The 27,204-nt window shown below is 34.8% G+C and overlaps 4 protein-coding genes and 1 long non-coding RNA gene across 9 annotated transcripts in view; 3 read left to right on the top strand and 2 right to left on the bottom strand.

Moving 5' to 3' along the window:
- Window positions 1-4,481, top strand: part of tay (tay bridge) — a 28,045-nt gene extending 23,564 nt beyond the window's left edge. For 4 of the 5 annotated variants that reach the window (XM_014238030.3, XM_070109600.1, XM_014238029.3 and 1 more), the window contains 4 exons: window positions 10-105; window positions 1,531-1,909; window positions 1,990-2,071; window positions 2,148-4,481. In XM_014238030.3, coding sequence (XP_014093505.2) covers window positions 10-105; window positions 1,531-1,909; window positions 1,990-2,071; window positions 2,148-3,294 — 1,704 coding nt within the window. In that variant the 3' untranslated portion in view covers window positions 3,295-4,481. The remainder of the gene's footprint in view (window positions 1-9; window positions 106-1,530; window positions 1,910-1,989; window positions 2,072-2,147) is intronic. The other variant, XM_014238031.3, reaches the window with a different exon arrangement.
- Window positions 4,482-10,258: 5,777 nt separating this feature from the next.
- Window positions 10,259-12,521, top strand: DCTN4-p62 (dynactin subunit 4). The gene is made up of 7 exons (XM_014238033.3): window positions 10,259-10,489; window positions 10,578-10,723; window positions 10,787-10,917; window positions 10,979-11,133; window positions 11,196-11,358; window positions 11,421-12,021; window positions 12,086-12,521. The coding sequence occupies exons 1-7, from the start codon at window positions 10,361-10,363 to the stop codon at window positions 12,282-12,284; spliced, it is 1,524 nt and encodes a 507-aa protein (XP_014093508.2). The 5' UTR covers window positions 10,259-10,360; the 3' UTR covers window positions 12,285-12,521.
- A 66-nt stretch (window positions 12,522-12,587) lies between these two features.
- LOC106619777 (IWS1-like protein) lies at window positions 12,588-15,703 on the bottom strand. The gene is made up of 6 exons (XM_014238032.3): window positions 15,531-15,703; window positions 14,186-15,433; window positions 13,951-14,122; window positions 13,521-13,884; window positions 13,054-13,464; window positions 12,588-12,984 (listed from the first exon to the last, which is right to left on the bottom strand). Exons 1-6 carry the CDS (start codon window positions 15,547-15,549, stop codon window positions 12,862-12,864), a joined length of 2,337 nt encoding a protein of 778 aa, XP_014093507.2. The 5' UTR covers window positions 15,550-15,703; the 3' UTR covers window positions 12,588-12,861.
- A 242-nt stretch (window positions 15,704-15,945) lies between these two features.
- Window positions 15,946-20,549, top strand: Nbr (exonuclease mut-7 homolog). The gene is made up of 9 exons (XM_014238042.3): window positions 15,946-16,256; window positions 16,370-16,507; window positions 16,570-16,781; window positions 16,841-17,046; window positions 17,119-18,149; window positions 18,244-18,469; window positions 18,550-18,983; window positions 19,060-19,175; window positions 19,237-20,549. The coding sequence occupies exons 1-9, from the start codon at window positions 16,064-16,066 to the stop codon at window positions 19,339-19,341; spliced, it is 2,661 nt and encodes an 886-aa protein (XP_014093517.3). The 5' UTR covers window positions 15,946-16,063; the 3' UTR covers window positions 19,342-20,549.
- LOC138857551 (uncharacterized) lies at window positions 16,286-16,996 on the bottom strand. The gene is made up of 2 exons (XR_011396669.1): window positions 16,877-16,996; window positions 16,286-16,740 (listed from the first exon to the last, which is right to left on the bottom strand). It is a non-coding gene; the product is annotated as an uncharacterized lncRNA (long non-coding RNA).
- Window positions 20,550-27,204: the final 6,655 nt, after the last annotated feature.

The raw sequence follows: 27,204 nt of genomic DNA, 5'->3' as shown, positions 1-27,204 counted from the left end.
AAAATTTAGCCGCCACCGCCATCGTCGCCCTCCGCTAACACCAATGCCACGAACTCAAACAATCCACCAACGAATCTTGATTCCTCTAAATCTGCGAGGTTTACGGTATGTTTTTTTTTTCTTCTGAAGACCTTACGTAGTAGTTTGAAATTGTAGAAAATATTGCGTAAAAAGTATTTGTGTAGCGTAGAAAAACGATCGTCAATAATAACTAATTAGAGTAAGGTTAAAACAGGAAAGGCTAAACAGCTGCTTATTCTACGAAGTAAAATAACCTGAAGTAATGTAGAAAAACTTGGAGCGAAAAGGGGTTCGTAAAAATCTATTAGCTTACGTATCACTACCTAAGATAAACGTATTTTCTGTGTGAGAGTTTCGCATTAAAAATGTCGAACCAAAAATTTATAACCGCACATCGCAAAGCAAAACTTAAACCTTAACATTGACTTAAATAGCCTAACTAATGTTGCAAGATGCTATAATTTTGTAAAATTTTTGAATTAAACGGTGTCGTATTGGAATTGATATTGGGATGGCTCTATCTAGCTGCAACTATTTTTTTTATCACAAAAGTTTTTTGTAATGATATAGTTTAGCCTTCATTGTAGCAATTTTCAAAATTATACCGTATGCATTTAAGATCATTTGTGTTAACTTCTTCATACCCTCACTAAGGCTGTAATTATTGCAAAATTATGGCCATAGTTGTTGCCATCTTTGAATCCCTTACAGTCATTAATATTTTTTTTTAAGTCGGCCCATATATTATATAGAAAACCATTTTAACTAACATTAATATTTTTAATAAGTACTCTTCAGTCTATAATAAAAATAAATTAACTTCAAACAAAATTTTTGAGAGCATCCTCAAATTTTTCTATTTTCTTCGCAATACCGAATTGATAAATTTTTAATAAAGTCGCTAAATTTTTTATAAAGCCATAGAGATTATATTATTTAATACTACTGCTAGTTAAATGATTTAAAAAAATTTTAAATCTTATTTTTTTATTATTTTTATCTTTATTGAATTATAAATTAAATATAGACTACTTGCTAATACTAATAAGTGTGATAAAAAGGGTTTATCAGTTTTTTTTTTCAACAGAAATACATATGTACTATGCTTGACGGTTCTTTATGTTTGAGGTTTCGATACTTCATCAAATACATTTAGTTGTCAAGATAATTAATATTTGCAATATTTATATTTTAACCTTGAGGCCTATTTAAGAGATTTCAGTGTGATAAAATTTTATGGTGTTCATGCATTTATACTCTCTCCCAAACAGTATTTCATATTAAGAGAGTGGTATGAAATCGCTACAGTACCTAATTATCCTGACTATCGAAGATTCGTCATATCGCCGCATTTAACTGCCACTAATTTGTATTCCCAATAATTTCCATGTTACAATTTTCATTTCTTCACATGCAATTACATAGAGAAAACACAAACCAAAAAAAATTCTTTGAAAATAATTGCAATTACATAGTTCACTCATTACCTCACTTAATATTGTTAAACAGAAAACTGGTCGTTGGAATGCCATGCATGTGCGTATCGCGTGGGAAATTTACTATAATCAAAACAAGCAAAATCCTGATAAGTTGGCCAATACGCAGCTCGGTGGGGGAAATCCAGTGGGCGTAGCACAAGGTGGTGCTACTTCTTCTTTAAGTGCGGCCAGCACTGTTGGACCATCGCCTTCATCAGCAGTAACGCTAAGCGGCCTTAAAACATCGCCAGCGCTGTCGTTGAGTTCCGCTTCACCACATTTGCTGCATCGTCCTGGTGACTTGCCACCCGGAGCTATGGCGGCCTATGCGGGCGCTTTGCCTGGACGTTCGCCATTTGAAACATCGCCATTATCGACGAGTTTCATAGGAGCACCACCCAGTCATATTGGTAATTTGTTTAAACAAACATAACATATTTTATTAGCAACCTATTACTTATATTATATATTATTACTTCTTGCTTGATAGGCACTGCAGTTTCACCATACGGACGTTATGCTGCACCTTTTGGTTTCGGTTTATCGCATTTCGGCTGTGAAACGTGGCGACCGTAAGTAAACTTTTAAACAATTGTGTAATTGTAAGGCTTCCAAAAAAGAAAATTATTATATTTACTTCTATTATAGGCTGCAACGTACTGTCTCTTATCATCCTGGCGCTACCAGTTCTCCCATGTGGCCACTCAAACCTGATCCGGCACTGGACAATGCACGGCGTGAGGCGGAGGAACGTGAACGTGAGCGCGAAATGCGTGACCGGGAACAACGTGAACGAGAACGACAACGTCGTGAACGTGAAGAGCGCGAACGTAAAGAAAAGGAAGAGAAAATGAAACGTGAACAGCAAGAACGTGAGCGCGAACGAGAGCGTGAACGGGAGCGTAAAGAACGTGAACGCCGTGAATTGGAACGACGAGAGTTGGAACGTGAACGCATGTTGCAGCAACAACGCATAAACGAGAGCAACAAACTATCGCAAGCCGCAGCTGCTGCTGCTGCTATGAACACAACGCAACGTGATCGTTCTCCACATCGCAACATCAACGATCAGCTGGGCGGGCCCAGCGTTGGCGAGATACGTATCAAAGAGGAACACCCGCGCACCAAAGAAGAACAAGACGCAATACTCATGCGTGCTTCAGCAGCTGCAGCCGCGGCGGGCGACGCACGTTATCATCAATCCATAGCGGTGGCGCAAGCTAGTGCGGCGGCTGCCGCTCATCATGCATCATTCATGGCCGGACGACATGGACCACATGCCGTAGGACCACCACCACCGCCACATCTCGCGCGTTCAATGATGCCACAAGCATTAGGCGGACCACCAATGACACATTTCGGCCCACCCGGTCCACCCGGTTGGCCAATGGATCCCTACCGTGATCCATATGCACCAATGCTACGTTATAATATAATGGAGGCGTTACGTCACGAAGAGGAGCGACACAAAGTCGCCTTAAGTATGTATGCGGCGCAGTCAGCTGCACATCTACGCGGTAAAGAGCCCAGCCCCATACCGCCGCCGACAGTGGGCGGTCCTTTAGGGCCACCGCCGCCACCACCACATCATCGTATTCAACAGTCTCCACATCATCAACAAACGGGTAGTGTGCCACCGCCACCGACGATCATCGGCAAGCCTTCGACGCTTGGCGGCATGCCACATCCGATTGCCGTCGATGGCCATCACCCCACAAAGAAGGAAGACGGTGGTCCGAATGTAGGTGTTAGTGGTATGCAAACAGCGCCGTCGCCATCAGCATCGGGTCGATGATAAATAACAACTTATACATAAAATGTAAAGTTGACAAACGGTGGTTGAAAGTTGCAAAATTTTGCTAATATTTTTGTAAATGTGTTTTTATTTTGTGCAAAACTTGATTGCTTTAGCTACAGTTACTTTTAATTCTTGGATATAATTTAATGTGTAGCAGCTTGTATAAAGCCGAACCTGGTATATATGTATGTATATACCATATATACGCAATATTTATTCAAAAGTAATATATATGTATATGTATTAAAGATGTAAAGTTAATATGACGCAAGTGACGTATATGCAGCAGAGGGATGTAACTATTATAAAGACTTTTGAATATCTTTCTTAAAAAATAGCGATATTCTACGAAGCAATTCGTAGACGTTTGCAACTGTATAAAATTTAATTTTATTGTATAAAATATTTAAAAACAAATATAATATTAGCAGGTGATATGTATATGAGAGGAAAATTATGAAAAAGCATACATTAAATTTGTCAACATACATACATAAATAATAACAAATCGCAGACTCGAACTTATGCATACTCGATATATCTTAGTGGTAAATAAAACTTAAAGTAAAAATCCAAATTGACAAGTTGGCGGACATACAGACAGCATGTAAGATATTATAGGCGACCTGTCGAATTGCGGCGATTACAATTAGACCGACTTTATATATATATAAACATACACAAACACATACACATACATATTTACATTTGTACGTACGGACACTTAACATGTGCAAGGAAAACTTTCAGAAAACAAAAACGGGAGACCAGTTAGTTTGTAATTGTATTAAAATTGGTAGTACATACGTAGGTTTATATACATTCATATATAATAAAATGCATAATAAAATTTAATTAGTACGTAAATCGTGAGCACAGAACCCCCGTGTATCCTTTCCACATCCGCTAATCCAAAAATTTTCACCATCTACCTAATGTATGTCCATAACTGCACCTAAAACAAAGTATATATACACATAAATATTTAGAGCATTTGTATTATTTGTATAATGATGGTATAAAGCAACAAATTATATATTAAATTTATAATTACAAAATTATTAAACTTAAGTAGCTTTACATTATTTATAAAAAATCCAAAATAAACTAAAAATTAAGAGGAAAGTGAATGAGTAAGATACATACACGCAACACGAGAAATATAACAAATAAAAAAGTAAAAAGGAACTAATTTGCATATTATGTAATGTAATAAACGGATATAAATTAAAGATAGAAACAATGCTAAAATATTATAAAAAAAAACATTAGTTTTATTTACATCGCTCAAGAACTTGTAACGTTATATTTCTTGAATGCATTTTAGGCGATTTTAACTTTGCGCTGAAGCAACTTATGATATCTATGGTTGTTACAAAACCTGCTTTTAAATATTATAAAACATATTTGTGCGCAGTGGATAAAACACAATTGACTGAAGAGGAGCAAAACACTTCAAAATTTTAGTTTTACTCAAAAAGTATATTCTTGGGGGTAGTCGATTGTATCGACTCTTGATGTTCGAAATTTACTTTTCATATATAAATTAATTTATGTTTAACAATATGCTTGTTAGCAGTTGAAATTTTTTGATACTCTGGCACAAAGTTGAAGACCGTAATACCATAAAAAAGTTGAAGTTCAACTGAAATTTATTTTTTTACGAGTTGACTTGAAAACCATAATGCCGAATTTCAAAACTTCAACCAAAATGCAGTCGACTTGAAAACCGTAATAGGAGCCTTATTAGTGGGGATGGTCGAGCAAGCAAATAACTGCACCAGATACTCAGCTCATACTTATAACATTTTTGCGTTGTTGCTGTTGTTGTAACGGCAGAATTCTGCCAAGTTGATAGTCCTTGGCCGGAAAAAAATCCGGTTACATAGACCCGACTGTCGTGAGAACGGAACATTTTTGCGTCGAATATGATGCCTTGCTATACTGCCGCAGTGATTGAAACTCGGAACATCCCCAGTCTTTCCATAAATTCTGTTACAAAGCTTACAATGCATACAGCGAAGACAAATACGCAGAAAAAAGTGCAGTTATTATACTTTTGCAATATGTTGCTACAGAGTATGATAGTAACAAGTAAGGAAATTCTATAAGGTTCAATGCCGGGAAATTACTTCAGGTGTTAGCAAGGAGGAAGGTTATTAAAGAAACTATTGGTCCGATTCAATCCATTTTTGACACAAAACATACCATTATCGAGAGTTTCATTTAATTATTTTATTATATGAATTTTAATTATATATTTTACACATTGACCAATATTTTCGGTAATAAGTCAACTATAGGCACTGGGGTTCACATATTCAGTACCTAGGGGCTTGAACAGTTTTGTTTGGATTTAGAGACGGTCACAAGGTGGCACACTTTAAACGCATTATTCACGCAAAGTTTTACTCCGGTACAATCATTGGTGCTTGATTTGCATAGTGGAAAGTGAAAGAATCAGATGGAATTGAAATGGTGTTGTATGAGAAATAGGCCTGGTTGTAATCCGATTTCGCCCACTTTCGCACTATAACATAGAAATACGAGAAGAATGTTATGTACCGAATTTAGTTGAAATCAAAATCAGGATGACGTGACGAGGTGAGTGTCTGTCCGTCCGTCTGTCTGTTCGTGCATGCTGTAGCTGTGCGATAAATTTATAACTAAATGCCTCAAAGACATAAAATTTTACACCCGATATGGTACGAGATGGCTTTATAGGAGCCAGTGTCAAATTTAGACGATGGGTATGGCATCGCTCACATTTAGGTGAAAATCCATATCTCTGGGGTCTACTCGACCGATTTGAACCAAATTCGGTATGTAATATTATTCTGGCATTCCTACATTACAGTGTGAAAATAAGCGAAATCATACAAAAACCACGCCTACTTCCCATCTAACACAATTTTAAATTCGATCTGATTCTTTTACTTTCCACTAAGCAAATCATGAGGCAATAAATGTATTCGGACAAAACTTTGTGAAAGTAGTTCTCTTAATGTATTTCATCTTACGCCCAAAAATTGTCGAAATCGGACAATAACTTTTCAAGAACTCAGACGCTACATATGTGGACTCCAGCACATAGTATATCTCATTTGACGATAATTTTAGTATAATTTTCGCTAACGGGAAGTAAAATATAGTAATAAACTTAAGGCTACCTATGACCTTTAAATTAAGTTAATATGATACCAAATTTTATTGTTATCCATTCATGATTCCGTCAACAATGACCGCTTTCCCTACATTTGTTATTATTACCAAAACCTGAAGATATTTAGCCAGCTTTGAGCCTTGCATGTTGCGAGATTATGAAATGTTCGGTTGCATCCAAACTCAGGCATTCCTTACTTGTTTTTAATTATAATTTGTATATCTACTCGTATATAATAATTAGTTCAGTGGTTGATTTCGCGTATTAACAATTCAGTAGAATGAAAATGATATTGTGGTGGTTGCTTTACTCAAATGTGGAATGAGCAAGTAAAATTTATGAGATTCTTAAAAAACCTAATATTTCGAGAATGTTTTTTTCTGCACTATTGAACGTTTTTTCTAAACATGACAGAATGAGAAGTGGTCGTCCTCGAAGCAATTAAAATTTTTGCATGAAAACTGTTCGCGAACTTATTCGGTGAAATCCTCTTAGAAAATCACCTATGTCAAGAGAAATGGATATATCGACCCGATCAATGTCAAGACTTATTCGAGATGATCTCCACTTGAAAGCCTACCGTCGGTCAACTGGTCACTATGCGCCTAAAGCGAATTAGGCTCGTATTGTCACCCTCCAACTGATAAATGTTCCAGCAATATTCTTCTCCAACACACACATACAAAAACCATCCAACAGTGGCTTAAAAGCAATATTACTGGTTTCATAGCTAAAGATGATTGGCCTTTTGGAAGTCCACACTTTGTGATCAGAGTTGACATTTTCGAATAACATTTTGTACATTGCCAATATATGCATTTTTAAATAAAATTAGCTTTATTAAAAAATTTATTATAATTCGAAACTAAGTATACTATATAACCACATGCAATAATTCTTGTATATTTGTTAAAAGTTCACTTAGCAGAATTACATTGCCTTACAAATAAAAAAATTAATAAATATTTTCACAAATCCCAATTCGTTGAATGTAGTTCTATCCTTTACTATGTCCTTTTGTTGGTAGATTCCTCATAAAGATCTCCTTCCAAATTTCACTTATCTACCCATTTTCCACCCATGTGGATCTTTCCCATAGCTTTCAAACGGTCTGAAATTGTTTGTTGTGAAACATTTAATTTGGCTGCCATTTGCTTTTGACTCAAAGTATCATCTTCATCCAGCATTGCTTTCAGTTCGGCGTCTTCAAACTTTTTTGGTGGTCTTCCACGTTCTTCATTTCTCACATCAAAATCATTAACTCTGAACCGTTGAAACCATCTTTTGCATGTTGCTTCTGATAGAGCATGATCACCATATGCCTCGATAAGCATTCGATGCGACTCTGCAGCACTTTTATTCAAATGAAAGCAAAAAATTAATGCTTTTCGCAAATCATCATTTTCCGGTACAAAATTTGACATTTTTAACACAATGAAAAAATGCAATGTCGCTTGTTCAATGACTGTAAGGCTATAGGGGTGAAAGACTCGTTTTCAATTCTACTCGAGAAGCGAATTTTCCCACAAAATAATCGATTTTTCGGAGTCGACCTTTACCTTCCAAAATCGATCAAGAATCTTGACATTCGATTTTACGGTTAGGTAAATAGTTAGTTTCAAGTTCTACATACCATTAAATATCATAACAAACCGTGTGATAGAAAGTCATACAAATATATATTTATTTATTTACTTATTATTTATATATTTACGACTAAATATTATTATTTTTCAATATTTTTATTAAAACCACGGACGGATTTATTTAAGGAAAGTAAATAATGGATCTAATGTTAGTGTAATAAATGTACGAAGCAGCTGAATTATAATAAAAGTTAGATTAACCTATCTTATCTTATAAATAGTTAGTTTCAAGTTCTACATACCATTAAATATCATAACAAACCGTGTGATAGAAAGTCATACAAATATATGTTTATTTATTTACTTATTATTTATATATTTACGACTAAATATTATTATTTTTCAATATTTTTATTAAAACCACGGACGGATTTATTTTAAAAAAGTAAATAATGGATCTAATGTTAGTGTAATAAATGTACGAAGCAGCTGAATTATAATAAAAGTTAGATTAACCTATCTTATCTTATAAATAGTTAGTTTCAAGTTCTACATACCATTAAATATCATAACAAACCGTGTGATAGAAAGTCATACAAATATATATTTATTTATTTACTTATTATTTATATATTTACGACTAAATATTATTATTTTTCAATATTTTTATTAAAACCACGGACGGATTTATTTTAAAAAAGTAAATAATGGATCTAATGTTAGTGTAATAAATGTACGAAGCAGCTGAATTATAATAAAAGTTAGATTAACCTATCTTATCTTATAAATAGTTAGTTTCAAGTTCTACATACCATTAAATATCATAACAAACCGTGTGATAGAAAGTCATACAAATATATATTTATTTATTTACTTATTATTTATATATTTACGACTAAATATTATTATTTTTCAATATTTTTATTAAAACCACGGACGGATTTATTTTAAAAAAGTAAATAATGGATCTAATGTTAGTGTAATAAATGTACGAAGCAGCTGAATTATAATAAAAGTTAGATTGACCTACTAAATAAAACACACAAAATAGATTTAAATGTTGCTAATTATAATCTCACTACATCGCGCGAGTGAGAAAGATGGTGTTATAAATTATTTTTGTGCTTTATTATTTAATAAATTTGAAATACCCGATCATGGCATTGCGATACTATAAATAAATTTATTAACTATAAAAATTGTTGATCATTTAGATTAGAATCGATTCTTGTGCTCGACTATTCGATTCTTCAAATCGCAATCGATAATCGATTCTTAAAATGTTTCCATCCATATAAGGTTATTGAATATATTTGACAGATATCATGCCAACCCAACAGAAAAAAAATTAATGCTCGTTCACAACAAGTGTTCCTTACCAACACAGTTGTATCGTAACGCTCACTTCATAGCGGTACCCCTTGTATATCTTCATGCCATCATGCTTGTCTATATATTAAAAGTTCATTTTGAAGATTTTAGATGCCTTTAAACTGAAAATATGAATAAATATTTTCGCCAACTCGTTGAATGTACTCTATCCTTTACTCTGTGCTTTTGTTGGTAGATTCCTAATAAAGTCTCTAACGGTTCTACATTTCCTATCTAAGTGCCCAGCTCTATTACAAACTAAATTTCGAACTCTTGGAATCCATCAGATACCAAACCTTAAATGTCTATCTGCAAAAAACATAAGGGAGATAAGGAGTTTCATTAAGGGCACAAAATGGTGTGAACACAATAATGAAACGTGATGTCAAGATATAAAGGCCTTACGATGGTGTATCAAAATGCCTAATTTCGAGATATATTATCCAATTAAAAAGTTTTCCATACAACCATACTTAATTTGGATCGATCTGTTTGTATAGCAGCCTTGAGCTATGCTGGTCCGATATTCGCGGTTCGGAAAAATGAACAGCTTGTTGGTGAGAAAAGGCTGTGTTATATGTGCGTATATACAAACACACAGACGGACATGACTATATCGACTCAACTCGTCAGGCTGATTATTTATATATATAGTTTACTTCTGTGTAGTACATACTTAATATAACCTGTTCAAAATATGATAATAATATCAAGCGGTGCATAGTATTCTTTAATTATACATATATTATTAATATTTTTAATCCAATTTTTCATGTACCTAGAAATAGATACGCTATATTTTCGGCAACGACTGCTGAACATTAGTAAATAAAATCAGGTTGGCAACTCTACAATTGTTCAATGCAGTCATCACCACATAATCGGCTCTTAAAGAGGATTTGCTTTTTTAGAACAGTGAAAATCGTAAACATTTCGTAAAACTATGGCGAATTTCATGCAAAATAGTGTAGTGAATTATGCCTGCACCTGTGGCCTTGTAAATCCAATAACAAAATTATTTTTCTGTCGTCACTGCTTGAAGCTGAGGTGTGGTTTCTGTGTCTGCCATGAAGTGAGTAATTTGTTGCCTAAATGGGCAGACTTGTTGTCTCCATACATATATATATATATATATATATATATATGATTGTATTCAATAGGTGGACTCGCATTTCTGTTCCAATTGTTTGGAAAACATACCCTCATCGGAGGCAAAGCATAAAAAGAATTGCTGCACCAATTGTTTCAATTGTCCCTGTTGTCAACATACTTTATCTGCGCGAGCCACAATGGTTGTGGTACCGAAGTAAGCTAGAGTACCATATAACATTAATTGTTCAAAAACTTATATATGTTGGGTTTGTAACAGGAAAACGGACGACTCACCTAAGGAGGGAGAAGGTGATAGTGTTAAGGCCGTAACAAAAAAAATGTATTATCTTTCTTGTTTGGGCTGCCGCTGGACATCGCGCGACGTCGGCATACCTGATCAGAATGTTGGTAAGTAGAAATACATACATGGGTTGACATTACTTTATGCTTATAAATATTTACTTTATAGCAACTGGTGCATGGCCAGAAAACGAATGCTCATATCAGACGCGTTTTAATGCATTGCTAGAATATTATCAGGCAGTCGTTTTGCAAGACAAACAAGAGAAGCAGGAATATTTAAGACGTAAAACGCCAAAAGCACACAAATTTCCATCTTTGACCGTATGTAAACAATTTAATAATTATATTTAATTTAATTGCAATGCTCAACGCTTTCATTTTAGGATCGCACTGGTTTAACCGTTTCGATGATACGTCGCCAAATCGGTTGGCCTGATAAAAATACTCAAAAGGCTAAGCCTGTGAATATCACGCCGTCTGTTGCCACAGATGAGCTTGAAGATCTACCCGCAGATGTTTTCACGCAGCCAATAAATTTGCGTAACGGTAAATAACTATAATTCAAAGCACACATGTAATATAGTTTAGAAACTCGTGCATTTTCACAGTAAGCAATATTCAGCAACGCCATGGTCAACCATCCGATCAGCCATTTACTGTGAATAAGTTGTATCCTCAACGCAGAATTTTATGGATTAAGCGCTCCTTGCGCTGCCGTCAGTGTGAGCATAATGTGATTAAACCGGAGTACCATCCCACTTCGGTGAAGTATCGCATACAGCTGTTCGCAAATTATCATGTTCCTGACGTTTTACTCGTGCGTAGTGAAGAAGTTTTGAATGCTGGCAAATCGGGTTCGATTATACTTAAATTCACTAACCCAACAATGCATGACATGTCTATAAAAATAAAGGAATTACCAACGCTTGCTGAAGAATTGGGAATGATTGAAGAGTTTAAACTCGCTTGTAAAATTAAGGAAAACACAGCAACAAACGCAGCTGCCGAATCGCTAAAATCAATAACAAGCTCGCCTTCGTTGACGAGCACCACACTTTCAAGACAAACATCACTTATAGAAGATCCACGCATTGTTAAGCAAAAAGAAAATGTCAAATTAAAAAACAGTGAGTTAAACTTTGTGCTTAATCAACGCGACGATTCTACCGAATTCGACGAAGATGTGCAAACGCCGCGTGAGGAACCAGAGTAATTCATTTGTACAAACGAATGACAAAAACATATGCTCATTTTTTTAATTTATTTATTATAGCTTTATTATCTGGCGTAAATCGAATAAGGTCTCAATACGTCTGCCGTTTACAACCGATGAATCGTTGAAAGCTGGTGATTTGGTGAAAGTGGGTTTCACAATGGAGTATACATATGTAAATACGGTGACCAACACACCAACTTCTCATACGTTGAGTGCACGCGTGTTTATCGATGCTGGACAAATATTGGGCGAATAAGTTAATTTTGAAATATTTATGTTTTTAGAGCTAATTATTACGCAACAAAAATGAATATCGCAAGTTGTGCGATTAATCTGTCATTTGATGATGCTTTGCAAATATCTTTGCTTTCTTGCAGTATTTTCAAGAGAATAACGGATCCTTTGAGATCTACTATTTATGTATTCAGCATCAGGAGATGCATTGTAATCTCTTACTAGCGATTATTTTTTGCTAATTAAATTTGCAACAGCATTTTCGGTTTTTATTTAACCTGTTAACCTTAACATATAAAATTTAGTCATTGAAAAGATGTTGAGATAATTTTAATAGATTTATATTTATTTAAATTTCATTCATAAATACTCCCAAACGGTGTGATATACATATGTATTTCCACATACATATATATTTGTTGTAATACCTATTGATGGGTTCTTCAGTAAGCAATATCTAGCAGTTAGCATTAGGCATATAAAGAGTGGTAGAACAATTACATTAGAATATACATGGGACAGACAATACATTCAATTTATTGTAGTAGATTTTCTATCACTTTAGAAATATTAATTACGACCACTACGCCGTACATAGCTTATAGTGCCATTTTCCTGCCTTCAATGGAGATCTCAACAGCACGTCTTGACGATTTCAACCGTTTGGCGTCCAAAAATTTTTTCATATGCTTTTCGAAACGATTTGGTTTACGCTTCGTCGACTATAAAGCAAAATAATAATTAATATAATATTATCATTTATTACACTAGTATTTATATTTTTGACATACCGATGAAATTTCTCCTTCGACAGTTGATTTCGGCCTTACAACGTAGTCCTTATTTGACGGCAGGGGTACACGTGCACGAGCTACCCAACCAGGATCGCCTGGACGTAATGGCTTTTCGTCAGTATTTGCAAAGGCGGAGTTTAAACCCTTTTTCTTGTTTGAGGATGTTGTTGGTTGCGGTTCTGGCGACTTCTGTCGACGTGGCATTTGTGCTAAATCGCGCTCTTGTCGTTCTTCCTTTGACATCGCCTTAAAATCGCAACTCAAATTAAAAATCGGTCGTGCCCATTCCGATATTAGACGGCCAGCACGTTCGCGATTTGGCTTTGTCTCTTGTGGATGCTTATATAAATACATTACAGCTTTTCCAACTCCCGATTGTTTTAAATAAGTTCTATCAATAGTGGGAAACTAAAAATAAAACAATACTTTAGCTTTATAATACATATTACTCAATTCTAGCTTACATCTGCTAGTAATCTTAAAATGTTGTCACGTATTTGGACACAAGGTAAACTTCTGTTCGGTAGTGGTGCTAACCAATCCGTCAACACGTTCAATATGTTGTGTTCCAGAAAGGCCAATTGTAAGTCTTTCTTAATAAGCTGGGACATAACCATCTTAAGCATTGAAATTTTTTTCGTTGCGGGTCTGCCCTCCATGTTCAATTGACGGTCTTCATCTGCTGCATTTTTCATGCCGACAATCAACTGATCGATTAGGTCGTCGTTATCATTTATCAAACTAATATCACGCTTCCGACGACGTACCCGCTTTTCCTCCTTTTTACGTAGTAACATGGCATCAAAGTCCGAGACGAAGTTATCATTCCTAAAAATAATTTTAAAATGTGTAATTATGCATAATTTACAGGGAAATCGTAATTTCGATATATACTCTCGGCTATCGTCGATTGGTATATTTTCATCATCAGAACTTTCATTCGCTTTTTTCTGCGCGGACTCGCCTTCATTACCTTCGGCAACCACTTTATCTTTCTCCTCCTCTTCGTCCTCATTGTCTGTATCTGTTATTTTTGCGCGCTTTTTTGTAGTCGACGGACTTTCATCTTCAATATAAAAAAGAATTGAAATCAAAAGCGTATAATACTAGTACCTCGAATTAGACCTACCTTCAGAATCACTTAGAATATTTCTTTTTTTACCCTTCTTCACAACGGATGGCGAACGTGAATTACTCCTCGAGCGCGATCTAGATACTGATCTGGAGCGACTGTGTGATCTCGATTTGGAGCGTGCAACAGAGCCAGATCGTGATCTAGATTTAGACTTAGAATGGCTGCGACTCTTACTTCGGCTACTACGACTACCAGATCTGCTGCGGGATCTTACTGAGCCACTACGTGAACGACGTGATCCACTACGTGAACGGGTACCACTCCTAGACCGACGTGAACCACTGCGCGAGCGTCTGGATCCACTACGAGATCGGCGAGAGCCACTTCGCGACCTTCTAGAACCACTGCGTGATCGTCTTGAACCACTGTGTGAGCGATATGAACCACTTCGTGATCTTCTCGAACCGCTGCGTGAACGTCTGGAACCACTACGTGATCGGATTGAACCACTTCGAGAACGTCTGGAACCACTGCGCGATCGGGCGGATCCACTACGGGAACGTCTAGATCCACTCCGAGATCGGCCGGATCCGCTATGAGAACGGCGTGAATTACTGCGAGAGCGCACAGATCCACTGCGAGAACGCTGAGAACCCGTCGGCGAAGGACGCGATCCACTTCTTGACTTTCTGGAGCGGCTGCGAGAACGAATCGATCCACTATGCGAACGGCGAGATCCACTACGAGAATGTCTTGATCCACTTCGGCTTCTATTTCTTGAACCACTTCGAGAGCGAATCGATCCACTCCGCGATCTGGAACGATCTATAGAACTTTCATTTCCGTCCTTATTTTTTGATTTGCTTCCTGTATCTTTTACAGAACCATCTTTAGATGCAGCACTCAAACTTCGACTACGGCTACGGCCAACTCTATTGCTTTCTGTGATAACTTCAGCTGGCACATTATTTTCGTTTGGGCTTCGACTACGACTTTTTGTTCTTGGGCTATTTTTATTTATACTTTCAGTATCTCCTTTTTCGTTAATAGCATCTGGTCTAGTTGGAGACGCTGGTGTCTGAGGGCTTGGTGAGCGTGATTTTGTTGAGTTCTCTGCAGTCTTATCAATAACACTGGGGCTATGGTTATTTTCTTGATTTTCTTCATTTGTTGTTTTTATGGCCGAGTCATCTGCACCATTATCCGGATTCGGTATACAATTATCGGATTCTATTACCTTATCAGGAAGCGTTAATGCGGTAGTGCCATTAACAATGGGTTCAACAGTTCCATTAGAAACTTCTATAAAAAATATTGAAAATGCGTAAAACTTTTGTGAAAAGGAACTTAACCTCACTTACAGCTTACACGTCTCTATACGTCTATTCGATTCACTTACCGTTTTCAGTGGTTTCCATTGTTCTAATAATCTATTTACTGGCTACACCGAATAAAACGGTTCAAGCCTATATTTTTATCACGTTTCCAGCAAATTCACGTTATCCTTGGTTTATATCGCGAGATGAAAATTGACGCTTTCTGACAAACAATTATAAAATGTTATTAGGAATGATAGAGGTGACATTTAAATAATCGATAAAAATTCCAATTAATTTCAAATACGTTGTTAACATACATAGTGTGTTCACGCACCTTTTTGCCTTCAATACAAATATTTACTTACGTAGATTAAATATTTTAATTATATATGTTTATGCTAAATCTTTAACTTTAAAAATGGATATGATAATTTTTGTATTATTGGTAAAAAATGAAAAAAACATTTCGTTTATCGCGCGGTAGTTCGATAATGTGCTTTATTGCAAAGGATGGCAGCGCTATGAGATGCACCTCAACATTAGCGACATTTGGAATTACTTATTTTATCATTAAAAAAATAACACAAAATTACGTTGCAAAACATTGTTAAGGATGAGTTATCGTGGTATTCCAGCTGGATATGAAGACGACCCGGATTTTGGTTGTCTCTCTGAAATGGTGCAGAAAATAACCGTCGTACCAGACATTGCTATTGCTGCTGGGCTGAATAACGAAAACTTCGATCGCACCCTCAGCGCCGACGTCGACAACTGGTTTCAGAACTACAAAGAGCAATGGAATTCATGTTAGTATATTTAAAAAAAAACTAAAGTGTTCAGAATAATATAATTGTAATAACGCATTAGATATACATTTACAATAACAAAAACTACGTAACTACATATATCATTTGTCTAGACAAACGTACCCCTTCTGCTCAGCACAATCTCAAAGTGATGCTCAAGAGACATCAGGATCCTCTGTTGCTTGCCTTAAAATTGTTTGCGAATTGTCCAGGATGTAATAATTTAAAAAACAAAAACTTGGCGTTATTTAGTAAGACTTGTCTTTATCACATTTACGCTATGTCTTAATAAAATTCTTATAAATGTATGTAGTACTGGAAACCATTTGTGACCTCCATACACAATATCCAGAAATAACAGCTAATTGTTCTGACAACACGCGCATGGTTGCTTTCAATTTTGTGAAGACTTGCGGTATAGTATCGCTATATAAATCTGTGATGATCACGTACGAACTGAATAAGATATGTGAACTGTTGGTGCCTAAAATAAAGGAATTAATAACACAAGGGCATTTTAAAGATGTATATTCTTAGATATAATTGAAGTATTTACACAAACAGTTAATTGCAACTTTTTACAGGCTGCATATTGGACGATGAACTTGCAAATTACTCACCTTTTTGGCATTTTCGACATAATATTCCCATTAATTTTACAAGATAAAGTGCCACTGGCAGAGATGTATCTTAATGATGCTAAGGATTTGGCTTTGCCCACTGTGCAATTCCTTGATTCCTTACTGGATAAACAAAAGACTGTATTTGAACATTGTGTTGAAATATTAACGTAAGTTTCAAGCTTATATGTGTAGTATTGCTTTATTCACAAAAATTACCGAGTAATTGTTTTATTTAATAGAAAATATGAGTACAAAGATGTCAAACATAATGTTTTAACGTATCGCCCAATGTCCAAGCTAGTCACACGGTTGGCGAAGACATACAAAATTGACAACCATTTTACACCCAACCTCAATTTCACAAAGGCTTGTTCATATATGCATTTTTTGTGGCACAAATATCGAGATGGCGGCATGAGTTGTGATGCATATCGTGAATTGGCACGTGATGCCGCCAGCACCAGGCCATTACAAATGGACTTGATAACAAATGTCGCCTCATATGGTGATTATGAAGAAGTGAAATATTGGATAAATTATTTTAACATACCACTGGAGGAAATCGCAGACGATATACGCGAGAATTTGAAACGGCAACAGCCTTTAGAAAATACCGATGAAATTCAGATGCTAAATATCAGCAGCAATGAAACTACAAGTTCCGTAAATATCGGTGGTGCTACTAACAAATCAAAACGTTCAAATGCAACTATACCTAATAATTATTTAACTTTAGCACTACCCATTGAATGTGTTGTATTAATTGATGATCGTGCGAAATTTTATGAAATGTTAGAATACTTGGAAGGACAATTACTTATCGCATTTGACTCTGAGTGGAAGCCATCTGTCTGTAATGAAAACGTTATATCTCTCTTACAAATAGCTACACCGCATCGCGTTTACCTATTAGATTGCCTTTCTCCACAACTTGGCGAGGAGTTATGGCAACAGCTCGGGCAACGAGTGTTCAACAATTTGGAGATTTTGAAAGTAGGTTTCTCTCTACATCAAGATTTGCGTATGCTACACAAATCATTGCCGTTGCAATTAAATTTGAATGCGAAAACCTGCTACTTGGATTTGCGTGAATTATGGCGACGACTCAAGTACCTACAAATTGTAAAATTTCCATTTGGTTGTGGCTCAAATTCCGGCGGCAGTTTATGTGCATTAACTGAATTGTGTTTGGGTAAAAAATTGGACAAATCAAATCAGTGCTCGAATTGGGCCAATCGACCGCTGCGTCACGATCAAATTGTTTATGCGGGTAAATAAATGAAATATTTGCTTGCAAAATGTTCAAAACACATGCTTAATCAAGTGTATTGGTATACTTTTAATGTATGATTACTCCATTGCAGCTTTGGATGCGCATTGTTTGCTGCAAGTGTACCAAGTAATTGTGGAGATTCTTTTAGGTATAGGCCTGGATTTTGACGAGGTCGTCAATGAGGTCACAACTGGCAAAACCGGTTACTTATTCCGCATGAAACGCGCTTTCACGGAACACAACAATGAATGCAGCACATCTGTGCCAGCCAAAGTCAATATAGCCAAAGTTCCTGCTGTCAGCGCAAACGTTCTTGGGTAAACTAATACATATTGTATATATTTATGTTTATAAGCCTGTTAATATTAAATTCTTTATATTTAATTTAACGATTTAGCACAATTAACACAAAATTCATCTGCGATAGAATGTTATATGGCCTCTCGAAGGAACTACGCAAATTAGGCATTGACTGTATGGAAATAATTAAAGATAATTTGAGTCACTATGTGAATATAGCCAAAAGAGAGAATCGTTATGTACTCACGCGGGACACGCGTTATGATTTATTCCTCAAAATATTGCCACAAACACAATGCCTCCTAATACCGGATGATACCAGCGTAGAGCAAGTGTTGAATATACTACGCCTATTGGATATCAAAATCTACGAGAACAATCTATTTACGCGCTGCCTACATTGCAATAGCAATGAATTTATTTTGGCATTGAGGCATGAATTGCAGGTTATGCGCTATGGTCAGGCTTTAGATGACGTCAAGGAATTGAGTGCCGGAAATGTATCGCCATATGAGCGAACATTTAACTTATGTACGTATACATATACATACGAGTATAGTGTTACTGTTTATATTTTCTTAAAACACATTTTCATACCGAATTTTAGTAAATGTGAACCCAGATATTTTGAAATCAAAAACGACCTATCGTGGCAAGCCGATCAAGCTAAACCGCATTAACTCCCATATATTGCGTTCTAAAGAACACTTTTATATATGTGATGTGAGTATTGCTAAATATATTAAATAATTGGACATTCTTTCCATAGTAAAAGCATTTTCAGAACTGTGGTAATTGTACTTGGGATGGTGCACATTCTATACACGGCAGCGTAATGGATTTAATTCTTTACAACAACTGCGAAACTGATACTGCTGCTGGATTTTAAGCGTGGATCCTGGTGACTGACTTTTTTTTGGCATTGAGTGGTATTAAGTTAACACTATAAACATTATTATGGTTTTTTTATTTTATTTTTTATTTATCGAGCTTTAACCGCCAAAATAACGTGCACAACAAAATATTATCACTCACTTTACGATGCATTTACAGTTTGGCAACGATAAACATAACTTTTGCGAAATTTTGAGGTTATGTTTGTAAGCAAATTTGCCTAATAATAATAAGGGTATTATAGGTTTAGAAGCAAGTGTAGACGACAACCAGTCATGATTTAAATGTAAATATATTTTATATCCTGAGCAGGGTATATTAAGTTTGCCACTATGTTTGTAACACCCAGAAGGAAACGTCGGAGAATCTATAAAATATATATCTAAATGATCAGCGGGATGAGCTGCGTCGATTTAGTCATATTGATAATTTAAAACACGTCGACCTATTTACTCAATAAATTTCATTGAAGTGAAAGGTCGCTGCCGTCTTTAAAATGTTCAAGAAGCTGGCTTCAAGACGACATTTGCCGAAGAGAAAATTTCGCTGTCATGCAGTCATCTTTGTATTCAAAGCATTAACGTCACTAAGCTTCGCTTCCTATACACTTCAACTTATTTGGAGTCTGAACTTTGTTAGTAACCTCCAAATTGAGTGACCTATAAGTTTTAGGCCGATGTGTTTTTGGTAGAAATACGCTCAGAATTTTGGCATTGGTATGAACAAATATTTTGCAACCCAGATTTGTGCGCTGCGACTCACCTTATGAAAATCAAAAGTGACATCTGTAAGATTGACTTGTTATTTTGTCGGTCAAGGCTCGATATACATAAGAATCTTTATATATACAAATACCTATGTACCCCTATATTTGACCCTGTATATCTTTGTATTTTTAGACTTGAAAAGTGACATTTATTTTCATCACCCAATTAAAATTATATACCTAATCATATTCTTAAATTAGTACAAAATCAACAATATTACAAATAATTCAAAGTACATTGAAATGAATTGAGAGTACATGAAAGTAACGAAATACAAATTAAATAAAATCCATTTGTATGTATGTATGTTAGTCTGTACGTTCAATATAGCCGTAACAATTTATTAGAATACAATAAGCTAGTGTGGTAATCTCAAAACCCTTATGACGTATGTGTCTGTAATAAATGAATTTAATAAAATATATGTTAAAATTGACATTTGAGTTAATTATGATTTGGTTTGATTGCACTGTAAGTAATAAGAATTTATAAGTGAATGAAAGATTTACCGCGTGCACAAAGAATATATATATTATACATACATATGTATTTACTTAAGCCGAATTTCTCATGTCTAGACCTTAAAAAAATCGCTTCTCTACTTTTGGGGTTAACAACCGTAATATAAACAGCAGCAAAACGTGCTCAAGTCGTTCATTAAACAATTCTAAGCTAATTTAAACGCTGCTAAGAAATTATCTGCTTGAGCAATGTATAAACAAAGCTACATACTTGTATGTAAATACATATGTCTGTAGACACCATGAAGTAATACTTAGTCCGGTGGTTCCATGGGAAAGATATGAGATGGGAGCAGGTTAGGTTTAGCGGATTAAAGTTCCACACTTCAGCTTTCGAAGCTTCCCCTTACTATAAAACAAAAAAAAAAAAATGCCTGTAGACACCATTATGAACACAGTTGTGCATATACTCGTTCATATACTGTGTATGAAAGTAAAATCAAAATATATATATATGAATGTGAGTGAACAAAATTTTAAATCTATTAGGTTACATGGGTTTCACAGCTTTTTAGTTAGTTGTACAGGTTGCTTGAAAAGTGAGTAGTGCTTACCAAGAAATAGCACTACTAGCTCCAAAACGAACATTTGCAGTTGGAGCTGGTGAATTTAAACGTGGTCGTACTCGGCTTGAAGCCGTTTCACGCGAAGGACGACCAAAAACCACAACCACACCAGAAATCATTGAGCAAGTTCTTAATATTGTTAGTGAAGATCCAAGTTTAACTAAACGTGAAATTGCTTATGTCATAGGCATCTTAGACGAACGAGTACTTCATATTTTACATGGAGAATTATATATGATAAAGCTGTTTGGAAAGTTAGTGCCGCACAAGTTAATAATTCAACAAAAACTGGATCGAAAACAAACTTCTCAGCATAATTTGGAGCGTTTTAAGCAGAATAAACCCGACTTCTTGCGTCGTTTTATAACTATGGATGAGACTTGGATCTACCACCATGGTCCTTTATTGAAACGAGAACGTTTACAGTGAACTGGACCTGGTTATTTAGCTCCAAACAGGTGAAATCACAACAATCAGCAAAGAAGGTTATGGCATCAGTTTTTTGGGATGCAAATGGAGTTTTGTTGATTGATTATTTGCAGAAAGGTAAAAAAATCAACTCTGAATATTATTACAGATTGTTGGATCAGCTGGATGAAAGAAATCGTGAGAAAAGACCTGGTTTGCAGCACAAAAAAATCGTATTTCATTAAGACAATGCACCTGCTTACAAAGTTGTTTTAACAATGACAAAATTCAACGAATTAAAGTACGAATTGCTTGAGCATTCACCGTATTCACCCGTCGAATGAAGAAGCATTTACAGCCGTAGACCGGTATTTTGCATTCCTTCGTTCAATACCTAGTTTATGGTCTTAATTAAAAAAGGAATTGTTTTCTTTTTACTTCAGATGATCCTGTGAGAAGTTTTGCTGTCAACGAGGAGGCACCTTTTTTTCCGAGGGACTATTATAAATGATGTCGTAATGGCCGATTTTTGAATTTTTTTCCTTTCAAAATTTCACAAAATCTTTGTAAAGTATGTATCTTTGGAAAAATAAAAGCTCTAAATAAAATATTTAATTTTTTATATAAAAAAAATATTGAAAATAGGCCGTTACTTGCTCGGCGAATCCCAAAAAAAGTTCCAAAGCAATAGTTTTACAATTTTAAGGGGATATTTATATATATTTTAAGAATACACAGTAAAATTTTTGAAGAAGCGAATTAGGTATTTTTCGAGTTAACGTGATCTCCGACGGCGTTAAAAACAAGAAGCTCTACTGTAGCAGATTTCTCTATGGATGAAACCTAAAAATTCTCATCGGCTAAAAAAATCTAAAATTGACAAAATGGTGGCGCTAAAAAAAGTTGAATGTAACCAAAATTTTGGTCGGTTTTTGGCCTGCCAAATTCGATCTTTGATCAGATCAAAAAACTGGTAGGTCATTGTATGGAGAACTATCTACAGATCATTCAGACTAATTACGTAAGCAAATTCGAAAAAAGCGTTTTTATTTTTTAAATTTCACATTTGCCTCAGTTTTGCATAGTACGTGAATATTTATTAATTAGCTATCTTAATAGTTTGTAATTATCAATATCACCGTTTCATGGGCGTGGCAATGGTATTTTTTCGGTCTTTGGTTATCTTAAGGTCGGTAAGTTTTTCGATTTTCGCTACTTCACTTGGATGTTTAAAGGTGTGTGATCCAAGTATTTTAGGCTTGACCTGTTAAGGGACATTCGAAAAGAAAGTGTTGAGATGATTCAATCTCATGCTCATTCAAGCAGTTGGCATCCGGTAAAATTGTCAATCTTACCGCATAAATCCCGAGCGGGCAGTGTCCAGTTAGAGCTTCTATAACTGTTGAAAGGTGAACTTTGCTGAAGGCGAGGAAATCATTAGACCTCTTACGATTACTCCTGGGCCAGAAGAACCGTGTGGTCACAAAGTTGCTGGTATCTGACCAACACTTGCCGAGCTCGAATGAGGCACCGCAAGAAGCCAGTTTTCCCATTCTGCAACCAGAAGTATCTGACCTAGCAAGCTCATCAGCCGTGCACTTTCCTGCAATTCTACAATGGCCAAGCATCAATGAGGTTTAAGAAGGTAAGGAATCATTGAAGGCATGCTTTCCTTTGGTTTTAATGGAACTCCTCTTACCGAGTTTCAGGCGAGGCCTTCAAAGCGCTTAACTCGTTTTCGGGCACTGCTAACCTCAGTCTCGTTTCAAAATGCCTACCGCTTTTCAAGCCTATGAAATATATATTGGTTAACTCAACAGGAAATACTGTCTGTTTCCGATTGAAGTGAAATTATTTTACAATTTATTTCCGTTGAGAGAATTAACAATGAAATTGAAAACTTAGACTTCAGTTTTGTAGCAACATATTGGTAGTCACCACTTGATGTACAAAAAGCTAACCTAGTTTAGCGTATTTCAAATCTGACTGTCTAGACAGAGTGGAAGTAAGAACGACGCCCAATCACGTTCCGAAACAAACTATTGAAAATGTCTCGAAATACGTCACGTGATTTGATTAAATGCGAGCAAAACTATATGTGCCAAATTATTTTTATATGATTATTGCGCAACATAAAACTCAATAAATTAGTGAAACATTAGAATTCCATTGCAGTTGTACGAAACGAGTCGATGCTAAAACGTGGACTATTAGTAGATAGTAAGAAATTAATAATAAAGTATATAAGGTGTGCATTCTGCTTTGTGTCCTTGTAAAAAAATAAAAAAATAATTAAACAGGATTTATTCAAAAAAACAGTATCAACGAACCTGCAAGTTATGGAAAAAGTGTTCAGTGTGTAAGAAGTGTAAGAAAAATACAATTCAAATAAATATTTAAATTTGTTTTAAAGAAGGTTTATAAAAATTTCAAATTTCACTTAACAAAAAATAAAAATCTAATGATTGTGTCAGTGTTCCAAAAATCCTTATGGATTTCAAGCTATTTGAAATAAAAATATAAAGAAAAAAATAGATAAATAAAATTTTAATTAAAATATGTAGTTACAAGTTGTTGGTATTGAAAATACTGTTTTTGTTTTAACTGTCCAGTGTAATATTCATAAATATTTTATAACTGTTAAGTAAAAATAATATTAATGAAATTAAAATATTTTCCAGTGTTTGGAAAAAAAGGATAATAATATAATATTGTCCATTTAATAGAAAAGTGTGTGAGCTATTTTTCTTAATTAACTTAGAAAGGAAAAAAAAACAAAGTAGATATTGGAGTTTCCAAAAACACAAAAACGATGTTATAAAATGCATTAGTTTTAAATAAAGTCAACCAAGCTTCCTGAATATGTGTGGGATAAAAATACTACACAAAAGTATATAGTGAGGAGACAACTTTGCTATTTTTCAGTGAATAGTAAAGAACATTTCGCATTTTGAACATTGTGTGTGTATAATACAGTTAAATTAATAGAAGAATTAAAAAAAAATGGAAATATAAGATGCCCAAAAAGTTTTTTAATTATATTTTTTAATATATAATATTATCTTATATAGTTTATATGGAAGTGACTAAAAGTGCAATAAATACTTAATAACTACAGAGCTCCAATAATTGAATGTATTAAATATTAAAAAGGATATTTAGTGTTTTAATTTATTTCAATAATCGGAGAATTGTGCGTATTATTAAATTTTTTTAGCGCAAATTTTAAGTGAGTTTTAAAATGTTCCGTTAAATAGGAACAAGAATATAATTAAGTACATTATTGAAATATCCATAAACTAGTAAGGAAGAGCTAAGTTTGAGCGTAACTAAACATTTCATACTCTAGCAACTTGCCAAGATCAAAGCCTGGAAAATATCTTCAGGTGTTGGAACAATTTTATTTTAAAAAAGTTTTAAAACGAATTCAACATTCATTGTTCGTCGAAATCGCGAATGGATTACAATCGAATTGGTAGCTTTTTAACTTATATTAGTGGTTATAAAGTAGTTTTTTAACTCTATTTCACGTTCTGTCAGCGAAAATTATATTAAAATCATACGCAAATAAGACACATCTGACATAAACTCAATTGCAGAGGCTACGTTGCTACGTTAACTAGGATCGGAACTCATTACATTAAGAATATTAGGTTTGGACTAAGATCTATGGGCGAAATCGAACTACAACCATGCCTACTTCCCATTTAACACAATTTTAAATTCCATACAAACGTTTTACCAAAAATATCGCTCAATCTGTGAAATATAAAATAGAAATTCGGGGAGAACCCTTTTCCGATAATAGTATGTCCGTGTATCCAAATTGGATGGAATCAATAATTCCCTTAGTCCCCATATACCTAATAGACACATTTTCGAACTTTCGGCTGAATTTATACGCCATATATCGGCCAATACTTGTATGTAAGTTACATGTCTTAATTAAATTCAGTGAGCGTGTTTTTCTCGTAACAGTGCATCCGTGTGCCTAAAATGGATAAAATCGGGTGAAAATCTGCTCTAGCACCCATATAACTAATATCAGGATTTCCAAATATCGGGTTGATTCAATTCCTTATATGATAGTATGAAACTTAGAAAGCATATACCTAACACAAGATTTTCAAACTTCCAGTTGGTCTTATATCGATTATATCGGTAAATATGTTAGATATCTTACCAAAATTAACTGAACGTTTAATATAGGTTATACTATAGTTTAACGAATACTATTGGATATACTTAAGTTTAATACAGAAAATATGCGAATTAAGTCTACAAATTACCCCAACTCCCATATATTACATATTGATATTCGATATTAAAACAAACCCTATGACGAACATGTCGTTCAATGTGTGAGTGTCTGTACAATTATTTCCGACTTTCCACCTGGAAATATGTCTGAAGGTATTTCCCCTGCTTTAATCCTTGCAGGTTGCAAGAGTATAAAATGTTTTTATTTATATTACAAGTAAAAATATTTAAATAACGTAACGTAATAAATCAGTTTTATCAAGTGTGTCCTTTATAGATCTTAGATCCTCAAGCGTTTATGTGCCAACGAGCTAGTGACATAATTTTTTAATCAATTAAGTGAGGGATTTGTTTCAAAAAATTTAAAAAAATGTACATCTCTCATAAGCCAAATGATCCAAGTGAAATAAATGATATACATGAAATATATATATATATATATGGAATATATTATAAAGCTTGACAACAGCCCACACTTAAAGTTTGGTACATTCTACTTTCACATGAAATTTCCTATTTCCTAAACCACTAAATTTTACACATGTCATCTAGTTCAAGCTCTATAGTTCACTATACTCCTACAACATCAATCAACAGCAAACACCATATTTCTTAAGAACAATATGCAAAATGATTACAAGACTTTCGCTAAAGTTGTCTGGCTCGCGGTAGCTCGCTCGAAAGCAGTCATTCACTGCTGACTGACGTTGGCTGGCTGTCTCTTAGCTATAGCTTTATTGTTAGTTCAGAAAAAATATGTACCATGTTCCATAGTTTTGAGTCCAAGCATTTTTTTGTCATTCTGAGAATCATGTTATAATTTTTATTGCTGTTGTGGTCATTTGACTCCGGAGTTAAATTTTTTGGTTTCTCTGGTCTAGATAATGCCAAATAACGTATTTTACTAATATTACCTGAGGGCAGATAACTTAACAATGGTACATCCAAATATTATATTATATATGTACATAACTACTATAAGAGTGGACACATTTCCAGGAGTCAGCAAAACTTTATGATGAATGAATTCAACAATCGTTTTTAGAAGAAATTATGTACCGATTACAATCAACCAGAAGTTTTTGTATATGGTTATTCTGTATAATTAAGATAATCGGTCCATAAAATAATACATATATTAACAGATTTATTCGGCATATATTTTGTGCGTTCCAAATTATCTACTGAGTTCAAAAATGACTGTCCATTTAATATAACCTACATATCTTGCAGATATTTTCAGTATGCCATAATGTCAACCACAGGCGCTGAAATCCTAATATTCACTATCTAGTGGCCTGAAAGACTTTAACCTCCTTTCGATTATTTTTTGATA

The sequence above is a fragment of the Bactrocera oleae genome, chromosome 5 (genome assembly GCF_042242935.1).
Source record: "Bactrocera oleae isolate idBacOlea1 chromosome 5, idBacOlea1, whole genome shotgun sequence".
Classification (NCBI taxonomy): domain Eukaryota; kingdom Metazoa; phylum Arthropoda; class Insecta; order Diptera; family Tephritidae; genus Bactrocera; species Bactrocera oleae.
Note: the sequence above shows the minus strand (reverse complement) of the source record. Positions and strands in the feature narration are given on the sequence as shown.

Bases quoted from the DNA above. Each gene is read 5' to 3' on its own strand.
- LOC106619777 (XM_014238032.3), bottom strand. The intron at 13,465-13,520 runs GTAAGCTAGAAT...TTTTATTTTTAG, and splicing joins TTTTAAGATTACTAGCAGAT to TTTCCCACTATTGATAGAAC. The intron at 12,985-13,053 runs GTATGTCAAAAA...TTTGCTTTATAG, and splicing joins TCGAAGGAGAAATTTCATCG to TCGACGAAGCGTAAACCAAA.
- Nbr (XM_014238042.3), top strand. From the start codon at position 16,064: ATGAGTTATCGTGGTATTCCAGCTGGATATGAAGACGACCCGGATTTT. The intron at 17,047-17,118 runs GTAAGTTTCAAG...TTTATTTAATAG, and splicing joins CATTGTGTTGAAATATTAAC to AAAATATGAGTACAAAGATG. The intron at 18,150-18,243 runs GTAAATAAATGA...ACTCCATTGCAG, and splicing joins CGATCAAATTGTTTATGCGG to CTTTGGATGCGCATTGTTTG.
- DCTN4-p62 (XM_014238033.3), top strand. From the start codon at position 10,361: ATGGCGAATTTCATGCAAAATAGTGTAGTGAATTATGCCTGCACCTGT. The intron at 10,490-10,577 runs GTGAGTAATTTG...TGTATTCAATAG, and splicing joins GTTTCTGTGTCTGCCATGAA to GTGGACTCGCATTTCTGTTC. The intron at 11,359-11,420 runs GTAAATAACTAT...GCATTTTCACAG, and splicing joins GCCAATAAATTTGCGTAACG to TAAGCAATATTCAGCAACGC.